General features: G+C 43.9%; 2 protein-coding genes across 4 annotated transcripts in view; both read right to left on the bottom strand.

Moving 5' to 3' along the window:
• Window positions 1-17,038, bottom strand: part of GLB1 (galactosidase beta 1) — a 59,495-nt gene extending 42,457 nt beyond the window's left edge. Inside the window, exons 1-2 of the mRNA XM_027451494.3 lie at window positions 16,903-17,038; window positions 2,129-2,298 (exon numbers count right to left, since the gene is read on the bottom strand). Coding sequence (XP_027307295.1) covers window positions 2,129-2,298; window positions 16,903-16,956 — 224 coding nt within the window. The 5' untranslated portion in view covers window positions 16,957-17,038. The remainder of the gene's footprint in view (window positions 1-2,128; window positions 2,299-16,902) is intronic.
• On the bottom strand, window positions 9,953-17,862 carry TMPPE (transmembrane protein with metallophosphoesterase domain). 3 transcript variants are annotated; one of them, XM_027451497.3, is made up of 2 exons: window positions 17,767-17,862; window positions 9,953-14,469 (listed from the first exon to the last, which is right to left on the bottom strand). In XM_027451497.3, exon 2 carries the CDS (start codon window positions 14,378-14,380, stop codon window positions 13,061-13,063), a length of 1,320 nt encoding a protein of 439 aa, XP_027307298.1. In that variant the 5' UTR covers window positions 14,381-14,469; window positions 17,767-17,862; the 3' UTR covers window positions 9,953-13,060. The 3 variants fall into 3 exon arrangements, with proteins under 3 accessions (XP_027307298.1, XP_027307297.1, XP_038031432.1); XM_027451496.3 differs by lacking the exon at window positions 17,767-17,862 and adding an exon at window positions 16,903-17,042; XM_038175504.2 differs by lacking the exon at window positions 17,767-17,862 and adding an exon at window positions 16,580-16,707.
• Window positions 17,863-21,774: the final 3,912 nt, after the last annotated feature.

Here is a 21,774-nt window from a genome sequence, read left to right as displayed (position 1 = left end):
ATAAACGAAACACAGGTTTCAACTGAGGGGATGCATAGATGGTACAATGCTCCCACTGAACAAACTGCCCCAGTCTACAGGCTCTGCACTGTCAGAGCCAGCACTACCTACCAGTCAATAGCATGCAAGGAGGCTGTTTCAAAAAAGAATCACAGAATCATCTAGGTTGGAAGAGACCTCCAAGATCACCTAGTCCAACCTCTGACATAATGCTAACAAGTCCTCCACTAAACCATATCACTAAGCTATACATCTAAACGTCTTTTAAAGACCTCCAGGGATGGTGACTCAACAACTTCCCTGGGCAGCCCATTCCAATGCCTAACAACCCTCTCAGTAAAGAAGTTCTTCCTAATATTCAACCTAAACCTCCCCTGGTGCAACTTTAGCCCATTCCCTCTTGTCCTATCACCAGGCATGTGGGAGAATAGACCAATCCCCATCTCGCTACAGCCTTCTTTAAGGTACCTGTAGAGAGCAATAAGGTCGCCCCTGAGCCTCCTCCAGGCTGAACAAGCCCAGCTCCCTCAGCTGCTCCTCGTAAGACTTGTTCTCCAGACCCCTCACCAGCTTCGTTGCCTTTCTCTGGACTCACTCGAGCATCTCCATGTCCTTCTTGTAGTGAGGGGCCCAAAACTGAACACAGCACTCAAGGTGCGGCCTCACCAGAGCTGAGTACAGGGGGACCTAATCACTTCCCTAGTCCTGCTGGCCACACTGCTTCTTATACAAGCCAGGATGCTGTTGGCCTTCTTGGCCACCTGAGCACACTGCTGGCTCCTATTCAGCCGACTATCAACCAATACTCCCAGGTCCTTCTATGCCAGGCAGCTTTCCAACCACTCATCTCCCAGCCTGTAGCGCTGCTTGGGGTTGTTGGGCCCCAGGTGCAGGACCCGGCACTTGGCCTTGTTGAACTCCATACAGTTGTCCTCAGCCCATCGGTGCAGCCTATCCAGATCCTCCTGCAGAGCCTTCCTACCCTTGAGCAGATCGACACACGCACCTAACTTGGTGTCGTCTGCAAACTTACTGAGGGTGCACTCAATCCCTTCATCTAGATCATCGATAAAGATATTAAAGAGAACTGGCCCCAGTACTGAGTCCTGGGGAACGCCACTAGTGACCGGCCTCCAAACTGGATTTGACTCCATTCACCACAACTCTTTGGGTCTGGCTATCCAGCCAGTTTTTAACCCAACGAAGCTTACGCCAGACCAAGCCATGCACAGCCCATTTCTTGAGGAGAATGCTGTGGGGAACAGTGTCAAAGGCTTTACTGAAGTCAAAGTAGACCACATCCACAGCTTAAGAAGCTCCAAGCCCTGCAATTAATTTAAAAAGAAATAAAACCATACATGGTTAATTGCAAACATTGCTTGAAAAGACTGTGCCTATATACTTTTCTACCATTCTTCTTCCCTTGCCGTAGAAGCTTTGGCAAAAATAAGAAGAATTGGCTAATTTTTTTTCCTCTCTCACCAGTTGAAATAAGGACTTAAACCTCAGAAGAAAAGATAAAAATGATGGGCTAATGGTTGGGTAGACACAACTGAAAGCAATTTAAACTTATTTTTAGGAGGTAGTGGAGTTGTTTTTGTTTGGTTCTTTTTTGTTGTTTCATTTTGTTTGTTTGTTTTTAAGAAAAAAAAGTACCCCTACTATGCAACTATTTCCCTAAGTTAAAACACTTCTGGTAAAATAGTTTTAAATATTACTAAAGCCTTTGCCAACATTTTCAAGGCTTCAGGGCAATATAATTTAGGGTATATTAGATCTTTACAGTCCTCTCTCTAGCCTGCCTCTTGACAAGAGATTACCGCCTTTGGCAGAGAAAGAGCACATGATCAAACTGTTCCTTAGTTGCCAAAGTTCACAGGTTTCAGGTCACATTTGCATCCTGGGCATTGAAGCAATAAGCATCATCTATCAGCAAAGAAGCAAGATTGTTAGCTGCTGTTGTCCCAACCTATGCTATGCTTTCATTTCCCCAGAGCCTTCTCACCTACTACTTTAAAAAAAACACACAAAACACCAATAAATAAGTAGCAATGGCAGCATTTCCCTTAACTACTTCTTGTGGGTCTCTGAAGACTACAAATTATTTTGGAAGTCAACATCTACTTACGTCTGAATTGCATCCAGCCCTGCCATCTTCATCTTCAAGAGACGGTCCTTCCAGTAATACCGGGGAATCCGTGAGTAGTGAATGCTACCGGAGATGTAACGGAAAGGGTGTCCATCCTTGACAAAGCAGTTGCAGCCATAATCAATCCCAAAAGTCCTCTGGGATACATTCTGCGTACCAAATAAAAATTAAAAACAAAAATTACACAATATAAGCTTTTTCTGCCATGAGAGACACTGAAAACGGTCTATACAACATCTGTGGGTCGTCCACAATAGAAGGTACAATGGTGTTAAAATAGCTGTTGAATGGCTTTCCACAAGCTATACATATACTGATTTAAAGATCAAAGCCAAAATTTCCTTAAGTGGTATATTCTTTATTGCAGCGCTGGATGCACGGGGGATCCTTCCGCCTATCGTGCATGTTCGAAGTGACAAAATACCTCATATTTATACAGTGAAACAATGAATATTCAATTAGCATCCATACATATTCATTACATAACCCCGCCTACCCTCGCTTCATATGCTAATTAGCTTATCAGTCCTTGCGCTTGCGCAAAGCCTTCCAAGAATTGTGGGCCGGGGTCTTCAGGATGTGGGCAGTGGTCTTTGGGAGGAAGGCTGTAGGTCTTCCTCGTAATGCACTTTTCACCTTTGCTTAATCAGTTGTTTTCCAAGCTGTAAAAATGCTGAGTTGGCTTTCAATTTAACTGAGGGTCGGCAGATAACAGGAAGTCTCAGTTAACAAGACAAGACAATTGACTCAAGTTATCTCAAGTCTCAGCCTGACTAACGGTTAACAGATACTGGGATGTCTTCAAATAACAAGATGCTTAATCATAACAAAAGGTCTACAGATAACAAGATGTCGTTTACTTTGTCCTTGCTAACTTTTAACCACAAGTTTTATTCTATCCTAAAGTGAGTTTATACTATATCAATACCAATGGACTACAACACATCAGTCAGCCATGCAGCATGGACAGGATTCACCACTACACCAAAACGTGCTGCATGCATCCTCCACTTTTAGCACATGGATATATACTACCATCTCTCTACAGTGACACATCTTGCAGTTGCTTACACCAGTGGAAGTGCTGACGAGTTCAACACGGGAATACTGATTTGATGAATGTCAACACTTTCTCACTCGATGCTTCAACTTACTAAACTGCTGGAAAATACAACCTGATTTCCAGCTTAATGTCACACAAGTCTAGAAAAAAGAGCCAGCTGGGAGCTTTAAAAGAACAAATACCACATTCTCCAGGGCACTGGTATGTGCAGGCTTAAAAGCCTAGTTTCTAGTAAGAAAGAAAGTGTTTGGTAGATCAGTCTAGTGAACTATGGACTTAACTTTATGACAAATTGTTAATGATTTACAATTTTGGAGTCCTACTTTCAGTACTTTTCCAGCTAAGCAAACAAACATTTATGAACAATGAACTTGAAGCATGAAAATTAAGAAGAATCTGCACCTCTGACCCAAAAGAAACATACCTTAACTTCCAGATTACTGGGATTACTCCTCAAGTGAGCCTAAATTCACTAAGACAAGAACTACTATGACCAACAGCTGAACTTCTTTTGCTTCCAGTAACTTGTGGAAAACAAGGAAAACACTAAGACCTTTTTTTTTTTTTTGGTTATTATTGATCTTTTGTTAAGTGTCTTTAAAAACCTTTTTTTTTTTTTCAAACTTTTTTCAAACTTTAACACATTGCAGCTTACATTCCACTCAAATACCTTTGGCAACCCTATCAACAGCACCACTTATGCCCTCCACAATGCACTAAGTTGTGAGAAACACTCCGTAGCCAATAACTTAGGCTCAGGCGAGGATCTTAGTGAAGTAGTAATTTATTCACGATTGCAATGGCAGTGCCCCACAAGCAGGAGAGAGCGCATCTACTAGTTCCAAAACACAGTTTATATACCTTTTGATGGCAGGACCCTCCCCTGTTTCCCCACTGAGTGGGTAATCCAGGTTCACAATCTATCTGATGCTTCACAAACAATGCATGGCCTTCAGTTGCCGGCCTGCTAAATTTCAAATTTCTTTTGACATTTTTACTGTTTGAAGTGGTAATGTTTCTTCACTTATCTGACTTGACACCGTGATTTTCACCTAATTGTCCTAAGGAGCCTGGTTGTCTGCATTTTACTAGGTCGCCTGCTAAACTTTCTTATCACTGTAAGCGTATCTCAGTACCACATTCCCTCCTTCTAAACAATGTAACTCCGCAAAAACAACATTTCTATTCCCACAAGTACTTGGTTAAGTTTGTCTTCGCATAATATGACTTGGCATTCGCATTTTATTAGACTAATTGCTGAGCACATTAAAAAGGAATCCTTTTGATAAAGGATCAGAAGGGATGAAATAAAACACCAAGTCAGCAACTGTTAATCAGTTAGTTCTCCATACCTATCAGAAAATAATGCAGAAGTCATCCCAACAAATCCCACGTTGAATTGGATATTCTGCAACTACAAATGAAGTGCTTTTAATACTGTAAATTAAAATCTGTTGAATGGCACTGGTCTATTTTATTCTCGAAAAGGTGGGCCTTGGCCTGCCTCGTACTAAAAGCAGAGCTCAGCAATTAGGAAATTGACTCCATGAAACAAAAGTGACAAAGAAATACAATAGACATGTAGACTACGATATAACTCCTGGTGACCCCCAACTACACAAGAGCCATCCACCATCTAAGGACTTCTGCTCAAGAGTAAGTATCCCTACAGATATCCCTACAGTATCCCCAACAGACCACATATGGCTTTGAAAAACTTTCACATTGAAACCACTTCTCTCTGTTAACTGGTAGACAATTCTGCTGTAATAGTGTGTACAACTACAGGAAGAGTAAAGTGAAAGGAATGGAAGAAGTGGCATGCAGCAGATAGTGCAAATACTGAGACTCCTGGCCAACAACTGGACACTACCATCAACCAAGAGCATACTCTTTGTGCAACAGGACAGCAAAAAGGAGACAGACTAACATGTCAAAGTCCAAAAGGACAAGAGCACAAACTACCAGATAGAGTGCAAAGTGTTTTGTTTTGTTTTGTTTTGTTTTTTAAATACATATGCACACACAGCAATTTCTTCCTCCAGTTTTCTGCAGAGTAAACATACCTATCCCTAGACTATCATTAAAAGGAGCAACTCAGTGAGATAAGACTCTACAAACATTTGAAGACTATCGACTCCAAGGAGGAGGTGACTACAGTGGGGTGGTACAACTATGGTAAACACACAGTCCCCACAGAAAACCTAAAATAAAGTTGTGGAGAGCATCTTAATTGAACACAGTAATCTAAAACATTCTGCTAACAGTGAATAAGTAAAATTATTTGTGTCATGGACATATAACAAAAAAGATGTAGCCCAGAGCTGAAAGGACACTGAGGTCTGGGAGACTGAAGGGACTAAAAAGTATTGCATAGCAGAAGCTTTTTAAACCCTGATTCCACAGATAGACACAGACACATCCTTAGCAAAAACAGTTCCATGAATGTTTAAGTAATTACTGACTAAGCAAAGGTACAGACATGCCAGGTTTTCAGCAGAAATCAGGACCTTACAGAGCATAGAAGTACAAACAGTATAACACCAACTGATCTGGAACAAGAATAACTCAAATCATTGAATAACCCAAGTTGAAAAGAACCCATAAGGATCATTGTATCCACTGTGGGGATTCTCCTCGGGAATTACGTTGTTGTCATAACTTCACACTGTTAAGCCTCAAGTAAACTGCCACTGCAGAAAACGCACAGGTACATATCACCTGCTTACTTTTCTTTCAATGCAGACCTAAGTCAGACTGCAGATTTTTGATTTATAACCTACATGCTGATTCCTGGGAATGCTGCACTAAGATGGAATTGTACTGTATGTATTCCATAAGAAAACAACTCACCCTTAAGAACAGCAAGTAAGCTATTCACATTCTTTTGACATTTATTCCTCTAGGGTACCATGACAAGTCCTAGCATTAATGGAGAGCCAAGTACTCCATAATGATCATGACTAAACAAAATACCAAACCCAGGTGACAGCAAAAAAATTTTGCAATACTACTAAACATAAGGGGAGAAGCATTGCCAAAAAAAAAAAAAAAAAAAAAAGACCATTAAAAAAACTATTATGGTTGCATTTGATTTCCTAATTTCATACAGTGTTTTTAATTTTAACTTCCACGTTCAACTAGCAAAAGTCCTGGAGACAAAGCAGTGCAGCCCAACTGCTGTTGCTCCCCTCATCCCCTCTGAAAGAGGGTTCAACCCTCTTCCCCAGACTAACCTATGGCAGAGGCACTCACCCCATTTATGGCAGACTGCTGCTGAGAGATGCTGCGCCCTGAACCAACTGTTCACTAAGATCCACTCTCAGGGGACAAACAGCACTGGCAGAGAAATTGGGATTTCTTCAATGAAAAGGTACCATTCATCAAAAAGTATCACCAGCTACCATTTAAAGCTGTGAAAGTAACTGTAAATTACCTTCCTTACACATACACCTCATGATAGGAGAAGGGCTTCCTGAGTACTTACTCTGATTTACCTCATTTGTTTCCCATTGTAAACAAACTTCCCTTCATGAATAACTATGCAACATTGTCAATGCACAACTTCAGCCATTTCTTAAAGCATACACTGCAGGGCTCACAATTACAACTAAACAGCTCTCGCCATGAATTTGTCTGGTTCGACCAATATCGTGTACTCATGGTTGTGAATATACAGCTGGAATGAATTCCCTGCATCTTCCTAGCAGAGCTACTTGTTTGATAAGCGCATTCAACAAGCACAAATACTCTCTACTGTTTTGGATGTCAGTTCATTCATATTGCACTGTTATAAATGAAGTCTCAACTCAATCTGAATTTTGTAATATTTATACTTAAAAAAAGTATAAAAGCTATAAAAGGTATAAAAGTCAAGTAAACAGCTCTGTGTGAGGGGGAGTCTACGCTCCACCAACACGCACACACAAACGTCAAACATTCTAAATATATAGAACATGGCTTTTACATACTAAACTCGAGTATGCCTATACATACCTACAATCAGGAAAGGTAACAAACAATCCTTTAAGTTCCATGACTTAACAGTCTCCAATTTCCATTCCTTTTCTTGATTACTAACAAGTCTCCATTTTCCATTCCTTTTGAACAATATGTCTCGCTTTAAGTTGTCAAGCAACTCGGTCTTCAGGCCTTATGTATCCCGTTCTTCCCGGATCGAAGAAAAGCATATCCATTTCCTTTTCAAGGCCAATGAGGCCTGGGTCAAAAGGCACGTCCAGGTCAGCAGGGGGCAGAACAGCAAAAGCCTTCGGTGGCTGTAGCAGCAGAGGGGCCCATGGCGATGGCGTGTAGCGGTCGGATCAGTAAAGGAGCCCACAGCTCCCTCACTATCTGGCAAACCACACGTTTGTGACTGTGGTCCCACATGGCTCTTTAAGGCCTCAGATTGCTCGCCAGGTGCTGAGCAATCCCACTGCAACCTTGTCGTTTTTAGTAGCAGAGTCCCACACCTTGACCTCAGTTTGGTCCCATATTTGAGGCTCATAAACTGTCCAATCCTTAATAAGGAGAATAAGCTGTAAGGTTACCAGGACAGTCTTTGTTGCTAAGGACGTATGATTCCCCATAATGCGCAACTGCTTACCAGTGAGAGACAATTGTGTGCACAGGTCCACTTCTCTCAGGTTGAGCTTCTTTCCAGCTCCAGTGTGCCTGTTTCCAGCGACTTTCTGTACAAGCTTCTCTGAGCAGTTTGCTGAGTTTGGCCGAACCTGCCGAACCTATCTTCATGTGGCAATCAAAGTGCCTGTTCCTGACCTGGAACCACTTTTACCAGGAAAGCGGTAAAAATAGGGCTGCTGTTAAATTTGCCCAGTGCCTACTACTATTGGGAAGAAGTGTGGGCTGAAGAGGTGAGGACATAAGGCAAAGAAAACCAGTTTAAGGGCAGAGAAAGGATAAAGAGCTGTTGGTTTTGGATGGGAGGAGGGGGTGCTGGGGGGAGCAGCAGGTTTGTGATTCTCAGTTTTGATGGGGGTGGAGAAAGAGGTGTTCTGGCTTTGAATGATCATCATGGGATGCTAGAAATCTCCCCGGGTGGAGAGGTTCAAAGAGGATTTGTATCCACATTTGTGTCCTTTCCGAGCAAGGTGAAAAAACTCAGTTTTCTAAATTTGAAGAATGAGATTCTAGTGGCTGTTAAATGACTGACAGGTTTATGTGGTGAATCTATGAAATTTCTTTGTAAAAAGTTGGGAGAAATGCACATTAAAAAACATTGAAAGAGCATTAATGCTGCAAAAGCAGCTGCCTACTTGATTTAAGAAAGGACAGAACAGATTCTCTAGTGCCTCCCTTTACCATATGAGTGTATTCTGAGTGCATCATTGTCTCTAAGGGCTTCAATCTTGTATCTGACCATTATTATGGTGTGTTACATATGGAGTGGTAATTCATGTCGAGAAAATGGCTGATATTAATAAAGAAAGGGGAGATTTGGGAATGTGGCCATGGGGGTTGGAAAGCCCCATGGTTGAGATAACATTAGGCTCTTAACGATGAGGCCATCAGGAATATAAAAGAGTTTAGAGGGAACAAAGAAGGGTGATTCAGGAGACTCCATGCAGTCTCGGGTCTCTTGTTCTCCAGCTGTTAAGGCATCGAAGTTTCTGTGTGTTTGCTGTTGTTGTTACATTCAAAATTGTTTGATCAATGAAAAGCTGTTTTGAAAAGAACTGCTGTGGAGAGAAGGGTATAAGAGGGGAGCCTGCCCTCAAGATAAAAAAAAAAAAAAAAAGGCAACGCGATGTGATGAAGTTATGTCATCAGTAAAGAAGCAGAAAGAAGGAATGAAAAGGAACAGGCAGGCAGAACAGAGACCAGGACGGGAACAGGCACTTTGCCTCATGAAGATAGGTTCGGCCAAACTCAGCAAACTGCTCAGAGAAGCTCGTACAGAAAGTCGCTGGAAACAGGCACACTGGAGCTGGAAAGAAGCTCAACCTGAGAGAAGTGGACCTGTGCACACAACTGTCTCTCACTGGTAAGCAGTTGCGCATTATGGAGAATCATACGTCCTTAGCAACAAAGACTGTCCTGGTAACCTTACAGCTTATTCTCCTTCTTAACAATCAGACAGTTTATGAGCCTCAAATATGGGACCAAACTGAGGTCAAGGTGTGGGACTCTGCTACTAAAAACGACAAGGTTGCAGTGGGATTGCTCGGCACCTGGCGAGCAATCTGAGGCCTTAAAGAGCCATGTGGGACCACAGTCACAAACGTGTGGTTTGCCAGATAGTGAGGGAGCTGTGGGCTCCTTTACTGATCCGACCGCTACACGCCATCGCCATGGGCCCCTCTGCTGCTACAGCCATCGAAGGCCTTTGCTGTTCTGCCCCCTGCTAACCTGGACATGCCTTTTGACCCAGGCCTATTGGCCGTGAAAAGGAGACAACTTAAAGCAAGACATTGTTCAAAAGGAATGGAAAATGGAGACTTAAGTTACAGAACTTAAAGGATTGTTTAGTTGGGTTATTATGTAAAGCAATGTTCTGTATACATGTATTTAGAATGTTTGATGTTCATGCATGCGTGTTGGTGGAGCGCAGACTCCCCACACACGCAGCGCTGTTTACTTGCCTTTTATGCTTTTTATAGCTTTTATACCTTTTAGAAATATTTGTTTTATAAATATTCAGACCTCATTTATAACAAAACTATTCAGAATTATCTTCTACAGTAAATACTAGTATAGAATAAAAGGTCATTAGAGGCATCTTTCTTGGTAATAAAGTTTTTATTAAATCCCAACATTTCAAGCATTTGTTATACCACAATTTACATATTTCCAAAACCAACCTCCACTGATTATATACTGTCATAAATATAACTTTCACGAAGTGATTATATTATTCTGGTATTATTCTGATGGTAATAAACCCCGGCCCAGGCAATCCCCCAAATAAACTGGCCTTCTGTAGGAAGAAATATACATTCCTTTAGTTAAGTTCTCCAGATCAAATACATCCAATACAAAAAAAATACAAAAAATATTTAAAAAAATAAGCAGCACAGCAACTTTTGTCATCTGTAATATTGAACACGGATCTAAATCAGTCATATGACTCAAATTGGAACAAGCATAGAAAAATCTTCAGAGGACAGTTATGCATTGCTGTCTTTGAGAGCTTTTAGAAAAAATTAATTCCTCTTACTATCAAGAAGATGGTTGATCTAAGATATTTTCCATATATAATTAAAAAGAAGTAGGAATAGGCTTTGAAGTTTTCTGGCACAGAAATAAACATTTTAAGTGTTACTAATCATCAAGCAACAAAACTTTAAGAAGCAGTTTTTTTTAAAAAAGTAACTAAATTACATTGAGAGAATTTAATACATTTTTGAAATGATAGTGTGACAACATCTGCTCCTGAGAGAATGCAAAGAGGAGCACATACACACAAAGTAATGCAGAAGTCATCCGTGTACTCCATGGTCAGAAGGATCTCTTCAGCCAGGTTTCTGTACACATTTGAACAGAATGAGGAGAGAAATAAAAAGCAGAGCAGGAGGAGGAAAAATAAATAAGACTGGTAACTTGTTGCTAGAAATTAATACCATCTAAAACCAGTCCTACAAAAGCCTCCTGATAAGGAAACTAGCAAAGAAATTTGTCTTAACACAATAACTCAAAATAACAAGTTAAAGGCTGTACATATACCAAAAGGCTGTAAATACACCAAAACCCCAGGACTTCTGGCCTAGAGGGAATACCCTACATTACCCAATCCAGAACACAGCTTTCAAATTAAGTTATTTTGATGTAACACAGAGGGTTACAAGCTATCGAGATTCTTTCTACTTACTTAAGGCCATTTTAAACTAGATGTCTGATGGAAAAGAATCCCACAAGGATACTGTGTTGACAATGGGACCTGCTAAATGCATATGAAAGCTGCAGGATACTTGAGCAGAAGTATGTATTGTTGCATAAACACAAGAGAAAAAAAAAAAAACACAAAAAAAAAAAAAGTTATAGGTACTGCGAAACAGAATGATCTAGTCCAACAAGTAAAGAGCCTCCTGAGTCAGGCATTGAGTTTTCAGATTAAGAGGACTGGCTTCTCTAGCTCTTCCACCCATCTTCCAGTGCACATGACACATTTGCTAGTATGTCCTTACAGTATCGCTCAGTATTCCTGCTAGTAAAAATACAAGATCTTCACACAGAGGAATAGGATACCAAAAAAAGCTAAGTAGTTAAAAACTCCACCTTGGGTGGGGTTCAAGGGAGTGAATGAAGTGAGACTTGAGAACTTCACCTACAGAACTTCTCACCCTTACAAAGCTCATGGTACTCTTCAAATACCCCCCCCCCCCACATACACATCTCTCCCACAAAATGAAAACATGCACTGAAAACAGGAACAGGAACTGAAGAGTAAAACAGAAGAGTGTCTGGTTCAGGATCACATGGGAAGGCAGGAGGAAAATACTCAACACCACAGTTCTGGTCCTCCCATCCTCAGCTTTGTCTCTGCAAGCATAGAACTCGTTTGTCCCATGGCTTGTGTTGTTTGTGGCATTTCATATAGCTGAATTGAGGTGGAAGGGGAGGAGGGGGAGATGTGCAGAAGAAAACCGTTTCATCAGCCTCAGAACATACACATATTAATTTACAACCTGTCTTTCCTGTATGAGCCATGAAAGCAAAAATGTTTAAGATTTTCTAATAATTCATATTTCCCAGTGATAATAGTTTGTGTTAAGCCGTTCTAGGAAAGGCAGAGAGAAATTCCCCATAGCTCATTATCCTGTAGTAGTTAATCTGCTATGTGCTTATCATACTATAAGGATATTGATATAAAAATGCTATTAAGGAAAGTCACTTGCTGCAGAGTTTAGTTTCCTTAAAGAAGACATCACTTACTTGAAATTCAGAACGTTAAACAAAGTTCAAGCATTAACCCACTGAATATCATTTGCATCGCTTTCAAATAACATCCCCTTACTCTCATAAAAGAGAAATCACAGAAGAGAAATTAAGCATAAACAAAAATACAAACTGAGCTGATTATTTCAGCTTTGGACTTTACAAAAGGAGATACTGAATGCTCAAACAGCAACAGAAATTACATTAAGAGTTTCTTTTTCATTTGCTTTTATTAGAGCTGCTTTCAGGAATTACTAGATGCCCAGTTATACTGAGGAAAATGCCTGCAGAAAGACAGCTATTTTGATCCTTTACTATCAGCTTCCCAATGGTGAAAAAAAATGCTTTTCAGGAACTGCTGCCTAACACCTCACAGTATTGGTAAGCAGCCCAGACCCGGAGCCCCACTGCATGCTGCATACAGACAGTGCAGTAAAGACATCCTAAAGAAATCCAGCTTTAATCAAAGAAATATAACCGTTCCTTTCCTGTAACTTTTCTGGTGTAAGACTTTTGGAATGGATATTCTGTGGACACTCCGTAGTCCCTTCTGCAAAACGTGCACGTGTGATTTCACTGCAAGAGATCAGAACCCTCCTTCACTGGTCTGAGATTTGACAAGGCAGCTGCCTCACGTGTAATAAACAGTGAAACGTGAATTAGCCACAGGTATTACTAAACATGCACAGTACATGCATTGTCTCCACTGCAGTGTTGTCTTTAAACATAGAATCTCCATAATAACGAACTTTAAGTGTTAATTTCATCAGTATTTTAACATTTGTTTCATACACCTAAGATAGATTTGGTTTTCCCCTCAGACTTAACACAACCTGTTGTAGTCCATCCTGACACCTTTCTATTACTTCCCTGAAAAAGGATTTGCTTTCCAAGCAGAAGAACCAATACACTGACCAAAAATGATTGCAGAAGTCTGTCAAATGGGAAACTTCTCAAGGAGAGCGTAGAATTATCTCTGTTATTTCAGCTCTGCTGCCCAACCTCATGGGTATTCCAAAGTACATCGTCCCTGGGCTGACATAGACAAAGGTGTTCTGCCCAACTTTGTACAAGCCAACAAAAAAGGGATTCAGAAAATAAGCCCCAGCATTTAGTGGGAACATTTGCCCTCCATGAGTATGGCCTGAGAGAATTAAATTTATGTCTGGTCTCTCATGAAGGGCCCACTTTGCAGCAACTGGCTGATGAGCTAGCAGCACAATCGCATGCTCACTGCTACAACCTCTGAGAGCTTTTTTTAAATCCATGCCATGCCCTGAGTAGCGCAATACATCTGCCTCAATATCATCAACACCAGCCAGGCAGAACCAATCATCAGGGCTCTTTGGCGAAACAATCTTCACATTCTCATTGTGGAGTGGCCGAATGTTAAGTGATTTTAACAGCTCAAACCAGTTGCCAACATCTGATGTGTAGTACTCATGGTTTCCTGTGACAAAGTAAGTCCCCAGAGGGGAATTAAGTTCTCCAAGAGGCTCAACAGCTGGTCGTATGATCTCTGCCTCGGAGTCAGTCAGGTCACCAACAATCACTGTGATATCTGGTTTCAAAGCCTTAACCATTTGCACAATCATTGCAAGCTTGGTCTTCCCAACTGTAGGCCCCAGGTGGATATCTGAAAGCAATACCACTTTCAGATTGTTCATTGTTGAGGGCAGCTTGAAAACTGGAATCTCCACTGAATTTACAGTAGGAGGCTGGGAAGCATTTAATAGCCCAATGACAGTCAGCCCAACAGTCAGCATGACTGCCAAAACTGGCTTCACAGCTGTTCTGCTGTTCTTATTGCTGCTGCCTGCCTTAGCGCCTCTCCCAGTCAAGAACTTATAAGCCTGCTCTACAGAGCCTAGAGCAAAGAGGAAGAAGATGAGAATGATATAGGCCCCCAGGCAAGTGTAGGCAGCTAAAGAAAAGAAATAGGGCTCTTCTGCAACAAGAAATAGCAATGTAAAGAAGCTTGAATGAGCCAAAGCTAGAAACATCAGCACAGCTATTTTCCATGGCATGAAACAGAAGGAGCTGGCAGCTGAAGACCTGTAGAACATGGTGACTGTGCTTCTCCAAACATGAAGAGATCCTATCAACATGAGAGAATTAGCAAACAGTGCCATCTGCAGCCTTAGAAGCCAACGCCGCGTCTTGAGCTCCAGTTGTTCTGCCAGATAGCTCCGTGATAACATCATGGAGAAGAAAACCACTCCTGCAGCCACTGCAGCCTTTGCTTCAAGGGGCAGTTGCTTGATGGAGATCATCTTTGCTTCCTGATCACTCCCTTCTGCTCTGTAGGAGTCTCCAGTAGACAATAATGTGATTATGAAGGGATGCCTTGGGTTAATGAAGCCTGCAACCAGGAACCAGTATCAGCCGTTGTAAAATATTACATACATTCCCTTTTTCCCAGACTGCAGTAGGGATCTGCTAGGCTGCACACACTACTAAGGATACTGGGTCATGGAGAATAACTAAAATAAGACAGGGAAGAAATTTCCTAACATGGGATAAATAGTCAACCAAAAATACTCTGTTCTGACCGTTTGTTTCCAAGTTCTCTGCCCTCCAGCCTCAGTGATTCCTCCCCCTTATTTTTTTTATTGCTATTTCCTCATTAAGTCTTCCTAAAAACATTTGACAATAGATCACAACAGTGATGCAACAACTGCTGGTAACAGTCATCAAACTATTTGCAATCATAGTATTTGAAAGCCCTATACAGATTCTGTGACTAAGCTGCTTCTGCTCTGAACTTAGCACACATGTTTTATGTTCTTTTTCCCAAGCATCTGGCTCCATCACAAAAGCACATATCACCATGCATCATTCTTACTGAACATATGAGGCTTTACAAACACACACAACAGCACCAGGGAAATACCCACTGGAACAGCTAGACAGATACAGCTGTGGTCCTAGGAACTGCAGGCGATGTACATGGAGATATCCCTTGGGGAACAAGGATTCCTCAAAGCCCTCAAAACTGGTAGGACTGGTGAAACCCTCCTTGTGTTTTGCTACTCACTTTCTGCCCACTCCCACTACATGTACAGTTCCTAAGACTTGACACCTATTTCAGGATATCCTGGCATCCTAACAGGATGCAATTAAATTGAAAAGGGATTAAAACATAATGGGCTCTGCAAACCTAATGCATCTCTACTTCCAGATTGAAAACAAACAAGTAAGCATCATTTACATCTGAATTATACTGGAAATCCCTGTTAGCAACTCTGTGATGATAGGTCCCTGCTGTACTTTTGAGGACTAGACCAACCTTTAGAAAGACCCCTTCTCTCATTGCTTGGTCAACAATCTATGGGTTAAGAAAGAAAGCGTGTGTCCAAGTCTCAGTTCCTTAAGGCCTCACAGCTGTTACAACACCATTCTTAAAAAAAAAAAAAAAAAACAATGCTATTTTACATACATGCCTCTGCAGGAAGTAAATAAAGCTAGGAAGATAAGAACATAGGAAGTGTCCTACTGGTTCACATCCATGGATCTCTAGACACAAGGCTACGTTCCACCTGGACAACAGCAATAAGGAATGTCGTTTAAAGGAATGCAATCCTGGACACTGCCTGTGGTCTGCTCATCCTCTACTACTCCAGGTGATAAAACTGTTACATTAGGAGTTTTACAAGGCACACCCCTGCCTAGTCCTTTTTGTATGTTATTTATAAGCCTGATATATTTCAATCTGTTTTATCTTTTTTGTTGAATCCTGTTTGCTTCTACAACCTTCTGTAGCAGGAAATTACCTTATTACTAAAACGCACTGTATATTTTTCAAGTATCTTACCTGCTTTAAACCAATCCATTAGATTAACCTAAACTACATTTGCCAAGCACCCTTCTTCCCACACCACTCAAGTTGGAATCAGTTCCCCTTTCTTATTCATTACCTTCGCAGTGCTCCAAAGCTCAGTCATAACCCTACCCCTCTCAGCAACCATAATTACTATCATTGAATTCCCTTAGATAAATATATCCCATAAGGTCACACTGCTTTTCACACAGCTTTAGCCTTCCATATAGTTCTCAATTACCAAATATAAAGAAAAAAGCAAAACTTTGCTTTGAGCTCAAGGCCTAAGTGACAAAGCACAGCTTCCACAACATGTTGCAAGCCTCAGAGTTTACCTATGCCTCCAGTTAGGCAGCGGTGCAGCTCCAGCAAGATACAATAAGGGAATCAAAGCTAAGAAGGGGCAGAAGTGCAAACACAGCTCCCTGTGGTGGCACCCCACAAGAGTCAGCTGCCCCATAGGACCGGCTAAATGCAGTGTCCCTAGCAGATAACAGCAGTTCAATTCCTGCCCCTTTTCCCCTCCCAGGCTTTCTTAATTAGGCCTCAGAATGTATTAATTCTTTCAAAAGCAAGGCTAAATGCGGGATGGGGTGCACCCAGCAGGACTGCTTCGCCCAGACGGGGGGGGGGGGGGGGGGGGGGGTATTACCGGATTGCCGGTGCCCAGGCAGCGCCCCTGCAGGAGAATGAATCCCCCGAGGCACAAAGGGGGAAGAATCCAGCCCCTGCCGGTGGAGCTCGTCGAAATAGCCTCCCGCCCTCCAAAGGTGAATTAATAACGGCCCAGCGGCCGTGGGGAGGAAATAAAAGCCGTGCTGAAGGCTGTGCACACCTGGCAGCACCCTCCACCTGCGGGGGAGGCTCCTAGAGACGCCATTTTCCACCCATCTTTCCCAAACGACCCTCACCCCACGCCCGCTAACAGCCGCACCCAACAGCCCAGGGGACGGGACGGGACGGGACGCGACTTACCGCGGCCCTGAGGAGTGTTGCCAGGCCGGCCACCGGAAGCAGGAGCCACAGCATGCCGGGCGGCAAGGCAAGCGCGGACAGTGCGCTCCTACCCGGCCCGCCTCGCCCGCAGCCGGCGCCGTCAGCTGACCGCCCGCCCGCCAGGCCTGCTCCGCCCCGCCCCGCCCCGCCCGAAAAGGGAAGGATGAAAAGGGGCAGAGCCGCCGTGCGGCCTCGGAAGTAGAAGGGACAAAATGCAAGGACCTACAACGCTAGGTATGCCCGCGCAGTCTCCCATCTGAGTACTGGCCAAAACCGAGCCTGCTTAGTTTCCGCGATCAGACGGGACTGGGCGGTTCTAAGGTAGTACGAGCATAGACAGGAAAGATTTCTCCTGGTGGTTTTAAGCGCACCCCACTGTGTAACCAACAGCTGCTCAGTCTCCTTTTCTGTTCTGTTACGGATAGCAGTAGTCTTCCCACCACTACTCTTGTTGGCATCTTATTCTGCTACCACCTTGCACGCTTTACAAATTTCATCTGCTTTGTGCAACGCAAGCAACTCACTTATTGGCAAGATGATGAATTCACCCCCCCTTGGCTTCCCCTTCAACACAGCTGCCACATCCCAAGCAAGATACAGCCACCTGCCCACTCCCAAGCCTGTTCCAACACTTCAACCACACCAAACCCTCTGCAGGCTGCACAGCCACAAGCATGCTTTGTCTAGCCTACCAGACATCTCATTCCTTCCCCTGGACCTCTAGGACATCCACAAGCTCCTTCCGGCCCAGGTGAAGGGACTTGCCCCAGCTTCTCAGAGGGGACAAGAAAATCCCTGTGACACCTTAGCTGGGGCTATACAGGCCAAACTGCCTATACACACCTCCACATCTTCCCCCCCAGAGAGCTAGAACAGTCTCCTGGTCTACAGTCCAGCAACAGAGGCACTGACACTAGCAGGCCATGATGCTGACAGGTGTATTGCATTTATGTGGTAAGGGTTTGGTAGCAGGGGAGCTGCACAGGTGGCGTCTATGAAGAGACCAGAAGCTGGCCCATGTTAGAAAAGAGCCAGCTCCAACTAGCTCCAAAAGGGACTTGTGCTGGCCAGAGCTGAACCTCTGTGAGAACAGGTTTAAGAAATGGAAAAAAAAAAAATCCACAACTGCTGTGCAACAGCAACGGGGAGACAAGAGTGACAAAATATGTGAGAAACAACCCTGGAGACAGTGAAGAATGAGGGCAGGAGGTGCTTCAGGCACAGAGCAGAACTTCTCCTGAGGCCTGTGGAGAGGAAACCCATCCAGAGGCCCGAGCAGGAGCTGACTCTGGGCTGGAGTTGCAACCTGCAGAGAGGAGTCCACGTGGAAGCAGGAGGCTTTATTTTCTAAAAACTTTCCTGTAATACAGATGACCACAAATCATGTGGGCTGCATTCAGCCCCCTCCACATGATGCCACACCAATGATTGCAGGCAGAAGCTTTGAAAAATAATTAGCTAATATTCTGCGATTAAAGGCAAGCATGGATAGAGATATCAGGCTATTACAGATATTACCAGGAAGCAAATATATGTATATATATGTTGTGGAAATTGATGCGATAGCACTAATTAATAGTAGCAGCAATTAGCGGAAGCAGGAAGGCAACTAGATGCAGAAAAATACCTGTTCTAGCAGCAACTTTACATTAGTATTCTAGGTTCAACATACTTATCTATAGTACTAGAGCAGTAAATATACTTATGGATTGCAAACATTGATACTATAATGGCAAACATGCTTACACTTATCAAGACTATACTTATGACAGATTATGGACATATGTGTGTACTTCATAAAATTACCATTTCCAAGTGCATCAAACCAATCCCAGAAGTGGGTTATCAAACTGACCTCAAAGGGTCTAATTAAGAAAACCAATCTCAGAATGGACCAAACCCCAGGAGTGGACCCAAATGAATAAAGAACAAAGTCTCGCTTAGAAGATGATCACAGAATTTGGAGTCAGCCAGGCATCCCCAGCAAAGGTTCATCTGGTTTAGGAAATCCTGAAGAAACATTTGCGCAGCACAGGAAGTTCTGAGGGAGAAAGGGAGGTGCTGCATTTTGGATAGAAACGGAATACTTTTTCTATCAAAAGAGACACAAGAGGGCATAAGGTTACCATCTCCTTAGAGCAGCCAAAAGATAATGCTAATTTTTATTTCACCTGAGACAACCAATAAACAATGATGTTTCCTAGTCTCTCAAAATTGTACCTTTCCCAGACTAATTATTCCTTTTCAGATAGTCAGTTGCTGTTATAGTTCCTTACTTTTGGCCTTGTTGCTGGCATCTTCAGGGATGGTACCCAGCTGTAATTCCAAAAGGCCAGCAGTACCTCCCAAGGATGCTCTAGGTTTCCCAGGCCTGGTTCTCAGGCTGGCAACCATTTTCTTCTGCCCCAGGTTCAGGAGACTTTTTCAGTTGGCTTTTTTCCCCTTAGGGCATGGTCAACTTGATGGTTGCCCCCATCACCTGCATTTTCCCATTCCCATGATGATTTTCCACCCCCAAAATGAATTCCCATCCCTGAGTCTTCCACAGGTGCCTGTCACCTGCAGCCATTCCCCATCCATCTGTCCTCTCCCAGCTGCAGCCAACATCCCCAAAACAATTTATGGAGTGGGAGCAGGCTGCATTCAGCCCTCTCCACATGATGCCACACAAATGACTGCAGGCAGAGGCTTTGAAAAATAATATAATAATTTAATGAAAGAATAATGCTGGCTGCCGCCAGCATCCCAGCCCCAGGTGAGGCCTGTCTACCTGCTCAGATGTGGCCTGCATGGTCGCTGGCCCCCAGCTCCTCCTGCTGGGCCCTGCACAGCCACAACATGTCCCAGGTGTTGGTGCTCAGCAGGGAGTGGGGCCGTTTGCACCTGTCCTGCTCCCAGTGCCACGAGAAGCTGCATACAAGCTGTCATGGCATGGAGGGGCTATGCTCCCTGAACCTGGGCAAGATGCTGTGGGACCAGCAGCTGGAGGGGCTCCGCTACATCTACTGTTGCTGTTGCCTCCCCAGCCCTGTGTTTTGCTGGAACCTTCCCCGGGGCCAGTGGGCTGAGGTGTCTCGCACAGGGTGTGGCACCAGCTGCACAATGGCAATGATTGGCTGGTGGCAGAGTGGGCAGGTGGCTCTGTGGATGGTCCATGGCTGGATGCATTCCATGCAAAAGGAGTGCCCTCAGGGATCCAGCCATGCTGCATCAGCCAGAGGGCTCAAGCAGATGGTGCAGGTCTCTTCTATGGGGCCTCCACAGGCAGCTCCTGGTGTGGATTGCTCATGGTGCCTGTGGCTGCTCCAGTGTGGAGATGCTTGTCCTCCCTGGGAAGCTGCTCTAATGACAACCAGGTATCAAGCATCTCCAGTCCCCGGCACCTCCCTTGTGGGTTGCTGGCAGAGCTTCAAAGACTCGTGGTCCACCAGCAGCACCTTGACACCTTGCACTCCACCAGGAAGACCTTAATGCCTTGCCTGCAACCAGAAGGATCTCAGCATCTCACATGCCACCAGAAGGACTGGGGTCCCTCACCTGCCACCCAGGACTTCACATCTCTTGAGCCACAGGAAGGACCTTGACGTCTCACGTGCCACCGGAATGACCTCAACATCACGCTTTCCATTAGGAACACCTCCACCTCTCGCATTCCAGCAGTAAGACCTCAACCTCTTGAGTGCCACCAGCCAGGCTCAACCAAGGCTGGACACTCAGGCACTTATGGCCAGCTGCCTTTTGTGAAGCCGTAGGGTGATGGTGACTCTCTGGTGACATCACAAGGCTCTTGGGATGCCCCTGATGGCAGCACTTAGGGATTTAAGGTGACTGTTCTGAGAAAATGTTGACATGAAATGGCTGTTCCACACTGACAGGAGCATTGTCTGCCAGGCTGGGGTCCAGGTCGGGAGTTCAGCCTTCGGCCTGGAAACCGTGCCTGGGATCCAGGGACATCCTTGACATGCAGCTGGACATCTGAGCACCAGAGATGCCCCGAAGAAACCATCAAGGAGGACACAACAATAATCTGAGTAACAACTTTTCCCAGGGCAGGTGAAAAGGAGCCTGGGCACAAGGAAGTTGAGCCTAGAAATTGGGAACGTGCATGAGAAATGAAGTGTTGCTTAAAGAAAATCAGGAACATCATCAACTATTGGCTGTCATAGGAGGATGGTAGAAACAAATAGAATCTCTTGGTTATCTGAACTGTTGGTGTCCTGTACCATCTTATGTCTCAGTGGTATAAAAAGGGCCTGTTTTTTACCCAGCAGAGAGCTTCTTTGAGAAGCTTCCCATGCTGCACATGCTTCTTTCTTTCTGGTAGTTGGACTGGATTTCAGTGTTGTTTTTCCCTCAAACTGCTTGAAGCTGGAATGTCCCACTAACCGATTTTAACCCACTGTTGTAATTTCTATCCACCCATGGGCCGGGTAACCCCCCTTTTAGATCCTGACAGCACACAGAAGTTGCCCCAGCCTGAGAGACAGAGCCTGTACTTGCAAAACCAACTGGCAGCCTGCTTCATATCTCATTTGGTCAGGCCTGTTTCAGTGGTCCAGCTTTGGCTCAGGTCTGTTTGCAGCCTCATTGTTGCAGCCCCACTTCTCATCCTTATCTCCTTATGTCAGGTCCCTGCCTCATGTCAAAAGTTCACATCCTACTGGCATGTGGCAGCCTCCGGTTCCAAGCTCACCTTGCAGCCTCACATCCCAGCCTCATCTCCAGTGTCAAGTTCCAACCTCATCTCCTAGCATCTGTATCAAGGCTACAGTAGCAGGGGGACTGCAGGGGTGAGCTCTGGGAGAGAGAGGTCCTATGTCAGATAAGAGTCAGTTCTAGCCAGCTCCAAAA

The sequence above is a fragment of the Anas platyrhynchos genome, chromosome 2 (assembly GCF_047663525.1).
Source record: "Anas platyrhynchos isolate ZD024472 breed Pekin duck chromosome 2, IASCAAS_PekinDuck_T2T, whole genome shotgun sequence".
NCBI lineage: Eukaryota > Metazoa > Chordata > Aves > Anseriformes > Anatidae > Anas > Anas platyrhynchos.
The sequence above is the reverse complement of the archived record's forward strand: the minus strand, read 5'-3'. Positions and strand labels throughout refer to the sequence as shown.

Excerpts from the sequence above, each read along its gene's own strand:
- TMPPE (XM_027451497.3), bottom strand. The coding sequence starts at position 14,380 with ATGATCTCCATCAAGCAACTGCCCCTTGAAGCAAAGGCTGCAGTGGCT.